This window comes from Cherax quadricarinatus, chromosome 50, assembly GCF_038502225.1.
Source record: "Cherax quadricarinatus isolate ZL_2023a chromosome 50, ASM3850222v1, whole genome shotgun sequence".
In the NCBI taxonomy this organism is placed as follows: Eukaryota; Metazoa; Arthropoda; class Malacostraca; order Decapoda; family Parastacidae; genus Cherax; species Cherax quadricarinatus.
This window is the reverse complement of record NC_091341.1, coordinates 21,394,348-21,411,597: the sequence shown is the minus strand read 5'-3', so window position 1 is coordinate 21,411,597 and position 17,250 is coordinate 21,394,348. Positions and strand designations below refer to the sequence as shown.

The 17,250-nt window shown below is 40.5% G+C and overlaps 1 protein-coding gene across 6 annotated transcripts in view; it reads right to left on the bottom strand.

The window, feature by feature from the left end:
* The window catches only part of Dmtn (transmembrane and coiled-coil domain 2 protein Dmtn), a 346,336-nt gene that overhangs the window by 33,405 nt on the left and 295,681 nt on the right, over window positions 1-17,250 (bottom strand). Inside the window, exon 1 of one of the 6 annotated variants that reach the window (XM_053786008.1) lies at window positions 13,321-13,449. The exons of the other annotated variants lie outside the window; for them this stretch is intronic. Within the exon in view, the coding sequence (XP_053641983.1) occupies window positions 13,321-13,434 (114 nt within the window). The 5' untranslated portion in view covers window positions 13,435-13,449. Of the gene's footprint in view, window positions 1-13,320; window positions 13,450-17,250 lie in introns of those variants that run through there. 6 annotated transcript variants of the gene reach the window in all.

The following is a 17,250-nucleotide window of genomic DNA, read 5'->3' as shown; positions in this document are numbered from 1 at the left end:
TGGACGAAGACCTACTTCGACTAGTGGATGGTACCACTATGACCCCGCCTCCGCCTGCTTCACCTCACATCACTACAGTATATAAGTCACACCCACCCACATCCACTCATGTATTTATCCAACCTATTTTTAAAGCTACACAACGTTCTGGCCTCTATCACTGTACTCGGGAGTTTGTTCCACTCATCCACAACTCTATTACCAAACCAGTACTTTCCTATATCCTTCCTGAATCTGAATTTTTCCAACTTAAAACCATTGCTGCGAGTCCTATCTAGGCTAGATATTTTCAGTACACTATTTACATCCCCTTTATTTATTCCTGTCTTCCATTTATACACCTCAATCATATCCCCCCTAATTCTACGTCTTTCTAGAGAGTGCAGATTCAGGGCCCTTAGTCTATCCTCGTAGGGAAGGTTTCTGATACATGGGATCAACTTTGTCATCCTCCTTTGTACATTTTCCAGAAAATTTATATCCATTCTGTAATACGGTGACCAAAACTGTGCAGCATAATCTAAATGAGGCCTAACCAAGGATGTATAGAGTTGAAGAACAACCTGAGGACTCCTATTATTTATGCTTCTTGATATGAAGCCAAGGATTCTATTAGCTTTAATGCGAACACTTATGCACTGTTGTCTTGGTAATCTGAAACCAAGACAACAGTGCATAAGTGTTCGCAATAAAGCTAATAGAATCCTTGGCTTCATATCAAGAAGCATAAATAATAGGAGTCCTCAGGTTGTTCTTCAACTCTATACATCCTTGGTTAGGCCTCATTTAGATTATGCTGCACAGTTTTGGTCACCGTATTACAGAATGGATATAAATTCTCTGGAAAATGTACAAAGGAGGATGACAAAGTTGATCCCATGTATCAGAAACCTTCCCTATGAGGATAGACTAAGGGCCCTGAATCTGCACTCTCTAGAAAGACGTAGAATTAGGGGGGATATGATTGAGGTGTATAAATGGAAGACAGGTAGCGTAGGTGGCGTGGTCTATGGTATAGCGTAGGTGGCGTGGTCTATGGTATAGCGTAGGTGGCGTGGTCTTTGGTATAGTGTAGGTGGCGTGGTCTTTGGTATAGTGTAGGTGGCGTGGTCTTTGGTAGTGTAGGTGGCGTGGTCTTTGGTAGTGTAGGTGGCGTGGTCTTTGGTATAGTGTAGGTGGCGTGGTCTTTGGTAGTGTAGGTGGCGTGGTCTTTGGTAGTGTAGGTGGCGTGGTCTTTGGTATAGTGTAGGTGGCGTGGTCTTTGGTATAGTGTAGGTGGCGTGGTCTTTGGTATAGTGTAGGTGGCGTGGTCTTTGGTAGTGTAGGTGGCGTGGTCTTTGGTATAGCGTAGGTGGGGTGGTCTTTGGTATAGTGTAGGTGGCGTGGTCTTTGGTAGTGTAGGTGGCGTGGTCTTTGGTAGTGTAGGTGGAGTGGTCTTTGGTAGTGTAGGTGGTGTGGTCTTTGGTATAGTGTAGGTGGCGTGGTCTTTGGTAGTGTAGGTGGCGTGGTCTATGGTAGTGTAGGTGGCGTGGTCTTTGGTATAGTGTAGGTGGCGTGGTTTTTGGTATAGTGTAAGTGGCGTGGTCTTTGGTATAGTGTAGGTGGCGTGGTCTTTGGTAGTGTAGGTGGCGTGGTCTTTGGTAGTGTAGGTGGCGTGGTCTTTGGTATAGTGTAGGTGGCGTGGTCTTTGGTATAGTGTAGGTGGCGTGGTCTTTGGTATAGTGTAGGTGGCGTGGTCTTTGGTATAGTGTAGGTGGCGTGGTCTTTGGTATAGTGTAGGTGGCGTGGTCTTTGGTATAGTGTAGGTGGCGTGGTCTATGGTATAGTGTAGGTGGCGTGGCCTATGGTATAGTGTAGGTGGCGTGGTCTATGGTATAGTGTAGGTGGCGTGGTCTATGGTATAGTGTAGGTGGCGTGGTCTATGGTATAGTGTAGGTGGCGTGGTCTATGGTATAGTGTAGGTGGCGTGGTCTATGGTATAGTGTAGGTGGCGTGGTCTATGGTATAATGTAGGTGGCGTGGTCTATGGTATAGTGTAGGTGGCGTGGTCTATGGTATAGTGTAGGTGGCGTGGTCTATGGTATAGTGTAGGTGGCGTGGTCTATGGTATAGTGTAGGTGGCGTGGTCTATGGTATAGTGTAGGTGGCGTGGTCTATGGTATAGTGTAGGTGGCGTGGTGTATGGTATAGTGTAGGTGGCGTGGTGTATGGTATAGTGTAGGTGGCGTGGTGTATGGCATAGTGTAGGTGGCGTGGTCTTTGGTATAGTGTAGGTGGCGTGGTCTTTGGTATAGTGTAGGTGGCGTGGTCTTTGGTATAGTGTAGGTGGCGTGGTCTTTGGTATAGTGTAGGTGGCGTGGTCTTTGGTAGTGTAGGTGGCGTGGTCTTTGGTATAGTGTAGGTGGCGTGGTCTTTGGTATAGTGTAGGTGGCGTGGTCTTGGGTATAGTGTAGGTGGCGTGGTCTTGGGTATAGTGTAGGTGTTATAGACCGTAGTGTCTCCTGCTATCTACCTTTCAAAAACACACACACCCTCCTTCAGTCCTCTTTAAACACTGCGAATTTAAAAAGGTTGGAAGGAGTGAAGACGACAGCAGTGTTGTGCTTCACTGTTAACAGTGTTGTGCTTCACTGTTAACAGTGTTGTGCTTCACTGTTAACAGTGTTGTGCTTCACTGTTAACAGTGTTGTGCTTCACTGTTAAGTGTTGTGCTTCACTGTTAACAGTGCTGTGCTTCACTGTTAACAGTGTTGTGCTTCAATGTTAACAGTTGTGCTTCACTGTTAACAGTTTTGTGCTTCACTGTTAACAGTGTTGTGCTTCACTGTTAACAGTGTTGTGCTTCACTCTTAACAGTGTTGTGCTTCACTGTTAACAGTGTTGTGCTTCACTCTTAACAGTGTTGTGCTTCACTCTTAACAGTGTTGTGCTTCACTGTAAACAGTGTTGTGCTTCACTGTTAACAGTGTTGTGCTTCACTGTTAACAGTGTTGTGCTACACTGTTAACAGTGTTGTGCTACACTGTTAACAGTGTTGTGCTACACTGTTAACAGTGTTGTGCTACACTGTTAACAGTGTTGTGCTACACTGTTAACAGTGTTGTGCTTCACTGTTAACAGTGTTGTGCTACACTGTTAACAGTGTTGTGCTTCACTGTTAACAGTGTTGTGCTACACTGTTAACAGTGCTGTGCTACACTGTTAACAGTGTTGTGTTACACTGTTAACAGTGCTGTGCTTCACTGTTAACAGTGTTGTGCTACACTGTTAACAGTGTTGTGCTACACTGTTAACAGTGTTGTGCTACACTGTTAACAGTGCTGTGCTACACTGTTAACAGTGTTGTGTTACACTGTTAACAGTGCTGTGCTTCACTGTTAACAGTGTTGTGCTACACTGTTAACAGTGTTGTGCTTCACTGTTAACAGTGTTGTGCTACACTGTTAACAGTGCTGTGCTACACTGTTAACAGTGTTGTGTTACACTGTTAACAGTGCTGTGCTTCACTGTTAACAGTGTTGTGCTACACTGTTAACAGTGTTGTGCTACACTGTTAACAGTGTTGTGCTACACTGTTAACAGTGCTGTGCTTCACTGTCAACTTTCATATCATCTTCAGATTCCACTAACCGCTATTAACACTTTTTACCTCCATATTCCCTTCAACTGGGCTCTTTGATCCAAGGAAGTGGGGCTATGCTCCGCTTCCTTGGATCAAACCTGCACATATGTCACTTCACGCTTTTTTCAGTTTTTGACTAAGTTACTCTTCAATTTAGTTAATATTATAATCACTTACATATGTCAGTTTTACATAATTCAAAATTATTGCTGCAAGTTTTCACAAATTGTTTTAAAATCTCGTCTTTGGTAAAGCGGTCGTTCTTGTTTTTAAGCCAAAAAAGACTGACAATCGTACCGCAGAATTAAGCTGCGTACCATAAAACAAAGATAATCGTGAGGTAAGAGTAAATTCCGTTCAAGATTCTCAAAGCACTCCCAGTAAGATGAAAAAAACAAGGATGTAATGAGTACACGAAGAGATGGCATAATAAGTGTGATGGGACCAAGACTATGCAACACCCTCCCTTTATATTTAAAGGGAATTACCAACAGATCTCTAGCTTTTTTCAAGAAGGAACCGAACATGTTTCTCAAGTCAGTTCTTGATCAACTAGGCTGTGGTCATGAGGTCAGCCACCAGGAGGTTTGAGCTGGGACTGACCTGCGGGGACATTAATCCTCGGAACAAACTAAATAGACTCCAGGAAGCCATCACAGCCTGGATGACCAGGAATTTGCCTGATACAGTGGTGCGGTTTCCTTTAGATATCTCTACCATCGTTCTGGCAATATTTGTGATTCTTGTTGGTTACAGCTTCAAGAATCTTGGGTCAGCCACGGACTGACACAAGTTTCTCTAATTGTACTCATGGCGTACCTGTATTTCACTGGGGTTATTCTACACTTTCTCCCACAAGTTTCAGTCCAGAAAGTTGTTCTGACAGTGTGAAGATAGGGGATCTCACCCTCAAGTATCTTACAGATATATATTACTAGGTATCTCTTCTCCGTTCCAGACAAATCATTCCAAGTGTTTTGCTGTGTTCCCGGTAGTTTAGATACTCTTTTGATTCCACGACAGCAGTAAACGACCTCTGTATGTTTTCCAGTCCTGCTATATCTCCTGCCTTGAAAGGAAATGTGAATACCATTAATTTGAAAAATTATCAACCATTATCATTTCTTCTCTGGCTTGGAAAGATTTCGTAATACGCCCTGTCATTTTCCTGCGCTCTGCTGCATTAAGAACATAAGAAAGGAGGAACACTGCCGCAGGCCTACTGGCCTATACTTGGCAAGTCCATGTCAAATCCAAACCCACTAACAAAAGTATTTACCCAACCCATTTTCAGTGTTGAAAATGAGTTGGGTAAATATTAGTGTCTTATCTTAATAACAAATCATATTACAGAAATATTCGTAGGGCTTTCGCTTGATCCCTTCGTTCTATGGGAGGAATCACCACCACCTGGAAGCACCAATATTTTCTCACCTGGTGGTCTGATATGCGTGGGTTGTCAGGGGCATCACTGTCGTAGATAGTAGACGCCAACAATACTAACCGTGCCCGTAATACACAGCAGGTCTGGTCGTAAGTCAGACCAACACACACTACACAGCAGGTCTAATCGTAAGTCTGGTCAAAAACCACACAAGTCAAATCATTATTACACAGCAACTTAGATTGTCAACGAGCTATCCAGGTACCTGACGCAAAAAGTCAGGTTTTTCACACCAGCCAGATCATGTCAGGGATCAAGTCTAGGCCCCACTGATGGCTAGGGTTGACTGCAGGTGACACCAACCTTTGCCTGGCTCTACATGACACGTTGTAACCTGGCACTGCCCCGTAACCTGGCACCCTGTACGAGAAGAACCAACTGCACCAGCATTACATACAACAACGAGAACCTCAGTGTGACAAACGCACACACTGTAGAACAACCTTTGCTTGGGGCAAAGTTTGCCTCAGTGTAAAACTTCTAGACATCTTAGATGTCACGCCGACGATGTCTAGAAGCCTCGCTAATCGCCGTCACCGACACCACAGAACACAATATTGGAAGCTACAAAATTTCAAAAACATTTGCATACATGATACTCAAACTTAAAAGGAATCACATGACCTCATTGTCTGCCCTCATCTCAAATGTAATCTTTTTCAGGTCACCATATGTCACATACACTCCACTTTCCTCATATATATACTGTTAAGAGGTGATGAAGGTCCCAGGACTTAAACGCTTTCTAATAAAGTACTGGAGGAGGACGCAGGCAAACTGAGGGACCAGTACTGAACGATGTAAATAGAAGCTGCAAACTCAAGTAATCCCTTAAACTACTTGAAAGTCAACAGAATGACCAAGTAGAGGTAAGAAACATTCACAAGTATAAAAATAAAAGTGTGTAGCAGATAATTAGACATAATGAGGAGGACTATGATAAGAAATTTTCCGAGAAACACAATGTTAATGTATCTGGCGGGAAGAACTACAGGAAGGAATGGAGGTAACCCAAGCAAAGTACCAAGAGGCAGTTTGTAACAATCATTAAGAAACAAAACTAAAGCCCGTGGTTCAATCAGGAATAGAGAGAGAGGCCCATTGTAAGGCTAATGGGAAAAATAAGAACAGGACAGTCATGTCAGGAAGACCTCAACAGACTACAGATATCTTCAAGCAAGTGGATTCTCGAGTCCAATGCAAATAAAAACAAAGTCATTCAAATTGGAAGTGAGAGCAAACAAGATACCGAGTACAGCACTGGCAGAGAGAAGCTGCAAATATCAGAGAATGAAAAGGACCTGGGGGTAAATATAGCACTAAGCATATCACCAGAAATTAGCTCACATAAAACACTTAACGTCAGTGGCTTATGCAAACCTCAGAAAAACATACAGAAACATGAATAAAGAATCCTTCAGAACCTTATATATGAAATATGTTAGGCCAATCACTGAGTACGCAGCCCCAACATGGAGCCCACTCCGGATGAAGCATGTGAAGAGCCCTGAAAGGGTACAAAGGTTAGAAATCAGGCTAGTACCAGAACAGAGAGGTTGAAGGGACAACCATGACAACTTGACAATCCTGGAGGAGAGAACGACTACGAAACATATTAAAACATACAAAATCCCAGGAGGAATAAAGATGGCTGATCCAGTGTCCAGGAGAACCAGCATCAAGGCAACAAAGGTCAAACTCAAGACACAAATATACCATAGTATGTTTGTGAATATTTGTCTCTTCTTAAGGCAGTTAGTAGGCTGTATGACTCCGATGAAGCAGAAATCTGCGATGACAACCAGTCTAGGATGTGGGACCAGGAGCTAAGTATCAACCCCCGCAAACACAACTCGGTGAGTACAGTGTATGTACACATACAGTGATGCAGGTATTACCATCATGGTGGTGATTATCATCATATAACACACGAAATATTCATTACACCATGATTAACGCTATCAAACACAAACATTACCATGATATTTAATTTAAAATGGATAACTGCGCTAAGTATTTCTGCCACACATCGACCTTCACGCAACGATACTAATGTTCAAATTAGAATGTTAAGTATAATACAACTCAAAGGTAACCCAGAGTCTTTCATTATTTTTATTTACAGGTGCATCTAATACATGTCGTACCAAATAGGTAAAACTTGCTATTTTGGTTTAAATAGCAACGCTCTTCTTGCCGAATAAGGCAAGTGAAAATTTGTGAATGCAATAATTTTGCAAAAAATCATCCTGAAATTAACGAAAAATATAAATTTCATTCTGTTTATTATTAAATTATTGTAAACTTATCTAAAACATATTTAGCTGGAATAGGCTAAACTAAATTGCGCTTGTTATAATACGGTTAAGTAAGTTTTCTAAGGTGCTTTTGGTACAAAATTATTAATTTTTACATTAACATAAATGAAAAAAATATATCTGAAGACGTACAATTTTATTTAGAAAGGACTTAATTTTAAACGGGTCCTTGCTAATTGACCAGTTTTACCTATTCGGCACGACATATATATATAATTGCGAACAAGCGATACAAGATGCAAAACAACCACAGGGGTAGTTGAATAAAATCTTTAGGCCTTTCATGTTGTAATGAACACATCATCAGGACCTTGCAATGTGCAGAAATGAGTAGGAAGTCCAAGCAGATTAGTTTGTGTGTGTATATGCAATAAAATCACAGTAAACATGTGATATCACAATGGTTGTTTGCATGTGTGTGTGTGTGTGTGTGTGTACTCACCTAATTCACCTAATTGTGGTTGCAGGGGTCGAGACTCAGCTCCTGGCCCCGCCTCTTCACTGATCGCTACTGGGTCCTCTCTCTCTCTGCTTCCTGAGCTTTGTCATACCTCTTCTTAAAACTATGTATGGTTCCTGCCTCCACTACTTCACTTGCTAGGCTATTCCACTTGCTGACAACTCTATGACTGAAGAAATACTTCCTAACGTTCCTGTGACTCGTCTGAGTCTTCAGCTTCCAGTTGTGACCCCTTGTCCCTGTGTCCCCTCTCTGGAACATCCTATCTCTGTCCACCTTGTCTATTCCCCGCAGTATCTTGTATGTCGTTATCATGTCTCCCCTGACCCTTCTGTCCTCCAGTGTCGTCAGTCCGATTTCCCTTAATCTTTCCTCGTACGACATTCCCTTGAGCTCTGGGACTAGCCTTGTTGCAAACCTTTGTACTTTCTCAAACTTCTTGACGTGCTTGGCCAGGTGTGGGTTCCAGACTGGTGCTGCATACTCCTGTATGGGCCTAACATACACAGTGTACAGTGTCTTGAACGATTCCTTATTAAGGTATCGGAACGCTATTCTCAGGTTTGCCAGGCGCCCGTATGCTGCAGCGGTTATTTGGTTGATGTGTGCCTCCAGTGATGTGATCGGTGTTATGGTCACCCCAAGGTCTTTCTCCCTGAGTGAGGTCTGTAATCTTTGTCCACCTAGCCTATACTCTGTCTGCGGTCTTCTTTGCCCCTCCCCAATCTTCATGTGTGTGTGTGTTCTATATATATATATATATATATATATATATATATATATATATATATATATATATATATATATATATATATATATATATGGTATAAACCTTGGTAATAAATACCGACAAGTTGGTTTAGAAAGACACGTAAGCAAACACTATGACATATTTATTAGAAAACGTTTCGGTCCTGAGACCTTGATCAAGGTCCCAGGACCGAAACGTTTTCTAATAAATATGTCATAGTGTCTGCTTACGTGTCTTTCTAAACCATATATATATATATATATATATATATATATATATATATATATATATATATATATATATATATATATATATATATATATATATATATATATATAGGGAGATTCTGAAGAGAAGTTGCAGAGATTGTTGGATGAATTTGGTAGGGTGTGCAAAAGAAGAAAATTAAAAGTGAATACAGGAAAGAGTAAGGTTATGAGGATAACAAAAAGATTAGGTGATGAAAGATTGGATATCAGATTGGAGGGAGAGAGTATGGAGGAGGTGAATGTATTCAGATATTTGGGAGTGGACGTGTCAGCGGATGGGTCTATGAAAGATGAGGTGAATCATAGAATTGATGAGGGGAAAAGGGTGAGCGGTGCACTTAGGAGTCTGTGGAGACAAAGAACTTTGTCCTTGGAGGCAAAGAGGGGAATGTATGAGAGTATAGTTTTACCAACGCTCTTATATGGGTGTGAAGCATGGGTGATGAATGTTGCAGCAAGGAGAAGGCTGGAGGCAGTGGAGATGTCATGTCTGAGGGCAATGTGTGGTGTGAATATAATGCAGAGAATTCGTAGTTTGGAAGTTAGGAGGAGGTGCGGGATTACCAAAACTGTTGTCCAGAGGGCTGAGGAAGGGTTGTTGAGGTGGTTCGGACATGTAGAGAGAATGGAGCGAAACAGAATGACTTCAAGAGTGTATCAGCCTGTAGTGGAAGGAAGGCAGGGTAGGGGTCGGCCTAGGAAAGGTTGGAGGGAGAGGGTAAAGGAGGTTTTGTGTGCGAGGGGCTTGGACTTCCAGCAGGCATGCGTGAGCGTGTTTGATAGGAGTGAATGGAGACAAATGGTTTTTAATACTTGACGTGCTGTTGGAGTGTGAGCAAAGTAACATTTATGAAGGGGTTCAGGGAAACCGGCAGGCCGGACTTGAGTCCTGGAGATGGGAAGTACAGTGACTGCACTCTGAAGGAGGGGTGTTAATGTTGCAGTTTAAAAACTGTAGTGTAAAGCACTCTTCTGCCAAGACAGTGATGGAGTGAATGATGGTGAAAGTTTTTCTTTTTCGGGCCACCCTGCCTTGGTGGGAATCGGCCAGTGTGATAAATATATATGTGTGTGTGTGTGTGTGTGTGTGTGTGTGTGTGTGTGTGTGTGTGTGTGTGTGTGTGTGTCGTGCCGAATATGTAAAACTGGTCAGTTAGCAAGAACTCATTTAAAATAAAGTCTTTTCTAAAATTTTCTTTTATATGTTTAAAGATTTTTTTCATTAATATTGATGTAAAAATTTATAATTTTGCACCAAAAGAATCTTAGAAAACTTACCTAACCTTATTATAACAAGCGCAATTTATTTTAGCCTAACCCAACTAAATATATTTTAGATTTGTTTACAATAATTTAATACTATATGAACACAGTGAAATATATTTTTTCGTTAGGTTCAGAATGATTTTGGCGAAATTATTGCATACACAAATTTTCACTTGTCCTATATGGCAAGATGAACGTTGCTATTTAAGCCAAGATCGCAAGTTCTGCCTATTCGGCACGACATATATATATATATATATATATATATATATATATATATATATATATATATATATATATATATATATATATATATATATATATACATATATATATGTCGTGCCGAATATGTAAAACTGGTCAATTAGCAAGAACTCATTTAAAATTAAGGCCTTTCTGAAATTTTGTCTTATACATTTAAAGATATATTTTTTTCATTAATGTTAAAATTTTTAATTTTGCACCAAAAGAATCTTAGAAAACTTACCTAACCTTATTATAACAAGAGTAATTTATTTTAGCCTAACCCAACTAAATATATTTTAGATTTGCTTACAATAATTTAATACTAAACTAACACATTGAAATATATTTTTTTCGTTAGGTTCCGAATGATTTTGGCGAAATTATTGCATACACAAATTTTTGCTTGTCCTATATGGCAAGATGAGCGTTGCTATTTAAGCCAAGATCGCAAGTTCTGCCTATTCGGCACGACATTTTATATATATATATATATATATATATATATATATATATATATATATATATATATATATATATATATATATATATATATATATATATATCCTTCAACACACCGGCCGTATCCCACCGAGGTGGGGTGGCCCAAAGGGAAAAACGAAAGTTTCCCCTTTCAAATTTAGTAATATATACAGGAGAAGGGGTTACTAGCCCCTTGCTCCCGGCATTTCAGTCGCCTCTTACGACACGCATGACTTACGGAGGAAGAATTCTGTTCCACTTCCCCATACATACATACACATGTAGTGGAGGAAGGATCCATACATAGCTTCAAGAGGTATGATAAAGCTCATGGAGCAGGGAGAGAGTGGACCTAGTAGCGACCAGTGAAGAGGCGGGGCCAGTACCTATGAATCGATCCCTGCAGCCACAATTCTATGAGGATACACACACATAAGAGTGTACCATTTTAATTATATTACCTACAGTATACAATGAAAGTGTTTTTCACTGAAAAAATACTATCCTGCTTGAACAGGTCAGTGAGAATGAAAAAGAGGAGGAGGAGGGGGGTTGCTCTATTGTTTTGTCTAGATATTGGGAATGGTAAAGTAATCTAAGAATGACGGAAATTCTTTGTCAGGTGTACAAGAGCGCTCAAAACAAACCACCTTTACATTCAGTTTGGTAAGTCAACAATGGAGAATTGATGGGTCAATGTGCTGTTGTTTACACTGTATCACATTTTTTAACCTCATCAAATTTAAACACACTATCATTAATAACCTGCTACTACTGTCGTCACTCCCTCATTGAATAAATAACAGTCACAAAGCAAATAAAACTATCGAACGTATTTTCCACGCTCTACACACTCCATATCTATAACACAACGTCATCAGTCATAAAATACGAAATACGATTCATGTACGTCAATTATGCTCAAAGAAATGCTGGGTTTTTAGTCAAGCTTAGTCTGGGGAATTATTAACAAACCTCTGGCTGTCTTCAAGAGGAAACTTGATAAATTCCTCAAATCAAATCGGCCGGACTGTGGTACTGCGAGCGGCCAACACCAACAGGCTAGTCGATCGACAAGCAACGAGGGGTGGACTAGGACTGGGTTGCGGGGGCGATGATCTCAGAAGCAGTAAAGTAAGGTAAGGCTAACGCTGCCTCGCCTCACCGATTTGTGAGAAAATTAAGATATTCATCTGGCAGTGTTTGCCTCATGGTCGTGGATCCAGCACTCGATAAACTTATAAACAAGAGAAGATCCAAAGGTTTGCTACGAGACTCATACAGGAGTGAAGGGGATGAATGAGTAGAAATTTAAGGAACTCAACCTGACAATACTTGGAGAATTAGGCAGAACACGATAATGCCATGCGAAATACGCAACAGAATTAGAAATAGCGGACAGAGCCAGGTTGTTTGAGCTGTCTCAGTCTCAGGGTGGTGATTAAGTGTAAATCAGAGGAAGAAGTGGTGAAGAAAATACCATAAACGGTTTAAAGTGGAGGTCCTGGAGGCCAGCAAGTAGTCAAAATGATCGATGAAAGATAAAGGGTGAGGCCAAGACATGATCTGATTCATGGAAACAATTAGACGAATACAACTAGATGACTGCACAACCTAGCAGAATACGTACTTGTGTATACACACACACACACACACACACACACACAATGTATCAAAAACAACTTTAAATTATAACTAGTAGAGGAAGTTGGAGGCGTCAACAACATCAGGAAGCACACTTGTTTCCTGATGAATATTACCTAATCTTATGAAACATGGAAGACAGTAGTACCATCATGGAGGCTACCCAGACTCTGCTTACCTTGTGCTGAGACCAACATAGCACCCTTGTACATCTGTCATTAGCTGTCATGGTACCTCTGATGGCGCTCTCATATATCTATTATCGGTTGCCATCACGCCTCCGATGACACTCATACATCTATCATTACTTGCCAATCACGCCTCTGATGGCACTCGTACATCTATCATTAGTTGCCAATCATGCCTCTGATGGCACGCTAATCAGTTGGCAACACATCCTTCAACACATCAATACCAACACACTCAGAAAACAGGTGCGGGGTGCCACACACTGCCACAATAATGTCAATGTAACAGAAGAAGGGGTGCCACTAATACAAAAAACTAGGATGATTACACGGGCACTTCCCGGCTGGTAAATGCCACAGAGGCACCTCCACGGATGTAACCCCGATACTTCAAACATCCACTAGTTTTTCTCTCTTTCTACTGGCTTGTTCCTCGTCTGTTTCTTAGCATTTAACTCGTGTCGTATACAGTAACAGTGAGCAAGAATGAGAATTAAGGCAAGGCATGCAGAGGTCACTTGCAACATCACCTCACCAACTGGTACTCTCTGCATCTCACCTTCTAAACACAAATGTTTCACTAAGCTACGAACAAAATTACGAACTTTTTTTTTTCAAGTGGGATCACTGACACTGCAGCAACAGCTGTGTTTACGGTGATGGGCGGGTGGCGGTACAGCAGCGTACAAGCGCAAGTTGCCACAGGTGTACACAGAGGTGTGTGTGTGTCTCACTGCTACGAACATTTAACACTGTCTCCCAACACACTACACACCCACATCACCCCCCCCCCATTCCCCCAATCTTTACTCAATTCTACCCCTCTCTTATGTACCCAGTCTCCCTCTTTCTCTCCCTCATCCCCCCCCCTCTTTAGGTACCTCCCTGCCCTCCTTCCTCACCAATCTTTGTGTCAGTATCCAGCCTTCCTTCCTCTTCCTCACCCCTCACTTTGGTCTAACCCTCCTACGTTCCTCTTTCCTGCCTAATTTACCTCAATCTCTCTCTTCTCTTCTATCTTTTCTCTTTTATCATATCTGTCTCCTTACACGTCACATTCCACCCACCCTTCTCTGTTACACACTCCATCAATGTCCCTTACCCTACACATTTTATCTGCACCTCGCATTCTCTCTCCTCTATACTGACTATATACGTAGCTTTCCTCCCTCCCTCCCTATACGTATCCCTTTATATTACTCACAAGCACAGTCGCGCCGTGTTTACCCACAGTAAATCACGGACCCAGGGTAAACGAGTGTCAAACAAAGCAGTACTAAAGTATACAAAGGTATCACATACCAACAGATAACTGGACTCATGCAAGGTTCTTGATGAAATTAATTAAAACGGCAAAGTTCAGGACTTGTAACATGTGTATAACCAACATTACACTCTTCAGTATTATACAAGATATATTGCAAAACACGAAGTGTTCCTTTTGGTTTTTTAAGTGGGGTATATGTCGTGCCGAAGAGGTGAAACTGGTCAATTACCAAGAACTCATCTAAAATTAGGTCCATTCTAAAATTTTCTGTTGTACTTTTAAAGATTTTTTTTCATTTATGTTAATTTAAAAATTAATAATTTTGTAACAAAAAAAATTAGAAAATTTACCTAACCTTATTATAACAAGAACAATTTATTTTAGCCTAACCCAACTAAATATATTTTAGATTTGTTTACAATAATTTAATACTAAACAAACACAATGAAATATATTTTTTTCGTTAGGTTCAGAATGATTTTGGCGAAATTATTGCATACACAAATTTTCGCTTGTCCTATATGGCAAGATGAGCGTTGCTATTTAAGCCAAGATCGCAAGTTCTGCCTATTCGGCACGACATATACATAATATATATATATATATATATATATATATATATATATATAAATTATTTATATATAACAACTACCATACACTTTACCAGATATATTCAACAGACTTATTACCCTGTATGTTTTTGCCTTCTCTTTTGTCAAAAATTGTAAGGGAATAAGTCCGCTGAGAATACCTAATAAAGTGTATGGTAGAGTTATTATTGAAAGAATTAAGAGTAAGACGGAGAGTAGGATAGCAGATGAACAAGGAGGCTTTAGGAAAGGTAGGGGGTGTGTGGACCTGGTGTTTACAGTGAAACATTTAGGTGAACAGTATTTAGATAAGGCTAAAGAGGTTTTTGTGGCATTTATGGATTTGGAAAAGGCGTATGACAGGATGGATGGGGGGGAGGGGCAATGTGGCAGATGTTGCAAATGTATGGAATAGGGGGGTAGCTTACTGAAAGCAGTGAATTTTGTTTACGAGGATAGTGAGGCTCAGGTTAGAATATGTATGAGAGAGGGAAATTATTTCCCAGTAAAAGTAGGCCTCAGACAAGGACGTGTGATGTCACCATGGTTGTTCAATATATTTACAGATGGGGTTGTAAGAGAAGTGAATGCTCAGGTGTTGGCAAGAGGTGTGGGGTTAAAAGATAAAGAATCTAACACAAAGTGGGAGTTGTCAGAGTTGCTCTTTGCTGATGACACTGCTTTTGGGAAATTCTGAAGAGAAGTTGCAGAGGTTGGTGGATGAATTTGGTAGGGTATGTAAAAGAAGAAAATTGAAAGTGAATATAGGAAAGAGTAAGGTGACGAAGATAAAAAAAAAAAAAGGTAACGAAAGACTGGATATCAGGTGGGAGAGAGTGTGGAGGAGGTGAATGTATTCAGATATTTAGGAGTGGACGTGTCAGCGGATGGGTCTATGAAGGATGAGGTGAATCACAGAATTGACGAAAGGATAGAGGTGAATTGTGCACTGAGGAGCCTATGGAAACAAAGAACTTAGTCCATGGAAGCAAAGAGGAGACTGTATGAGAGTATAGTTATACCAATGCTCTTATATGGGTGTGAAGCATGGGTGATGAATGTTACAGCGAGAAGACTGGAGGCAGTAAAGATGTCATGTCTGAGGGCAATGTGTGGTGTAAATATAATGCAGAGAATCCGTAGTTTGGAAATTAGGAGGTGTGGGATTAACAAAACTATTATCCAGAGGGCTGAGGAGGGGTTGTTGAGGTAGTTCGGACATGCAGAGGGAAAGGAACAAAATAGAATGACTTCGAGAGTGTATAAATCTGTAGTGGAGGGAAGATGGGGTAGAGGTCGGCCTAGGAAAGGTTGGAGGGAGTAAAGGAGGTTTTGTGTGCGAGGGGCTTGGACTTCCAGTAAGCATGCGTGAGTGTGTTTGAGAGGAGTGGATGGAGACAAATGGTTTTTAGGACTTGACGTGCTGTTGGAGTGTGAGCAGGGTAATATTTATGAAGGAATTCAGGGAAATCGGCAGGCCAGACTTGAGTCCTGGAGATAGGAAGTACAGTGTCTGCACTCTGAAGGAGGGGTGTTAATGTTGCAGTTTTATAACTGTAGTGTAAGCACGCCTCTGGCAAGACAGTGATGGAGTGAATGATGGTGAAAGTTTTTCTTTTTCGGGCCACCCTGCCTTGGTGGGAAACGGCCGAAGTGTTATATATATATATATATATATATATATATATATATATATATATATATATATATATATATATATATATATATATATATATATATATATATATGTATGTATGTATGTCGTGCCGAATAGGCAGAACTTGCGATCTTGGCTTAAATAGCAACGTTCATCTTGCCATATAGGACAAATGAAAATTTGTGTATGCAATAATTTCGCCAAAATCATTCTGAACCTAACGAAAAAAATATATTTCACTGTGTTCATATAGTATTAAATTATTGTAAACAAATCTAAAATATATTTAGTTGGGTTAGGCTAAAATAAATTGCGCTTGTTATAATAAGGTTAGGTAAGTTTTCTAAGATTCTTTTGGTGCAAAATTATAAATTTTTACATCAACATTAATGAAAAAAATATATCTTTAAACGTATAAGAGAAAATTTTAGAAAGGACTTAATTTTAAATGAGTTCTTGCTAATTGACCAGTTTTACATATTCGGCACGACATTATATATATATATATATATATATATATATATATATATATATATATATATATATATATATATATATATATATATATATATATATATATATATATTTACGGGGTGAATTGGTAAGCCAGCGGCAGAACTCGGTCAAATGATGAAAAACTCGTCTATGCGGGTACAAATTTGAACAAGACCCGTGTCATGAGAAAGTTCCACAGTTTCTTCTGACAATATATCTTCTTGTTGGTGACATAATGTGAAGAGGAGAGCCGTTGGGAAGCAAGAGTGAGGTGGGTGAGTGATGCTGGTTGTGTCTTGTCAGTGTGATACACTTGTGTTGAGGCTGCCTGATGCTGCTACTAATGCTGGTGTTGCTGCATACTGCTACTAGTGCTGGTGTTACTGTTGCCTGCTGCTGCTGCTGCCTGCTGTTGGTACTAGTCCTGCTGCTGCTGCTGCTAGTGGTGTTACTGCTGCCTGTTGCTGCTGCTACTAGTACTGGTGCTGCTGCCTGCTGCTGCTACTAGTGCTGCTGCTGCTGCATGCTGCTACTAGTGCTGGTGCTGCTGCCT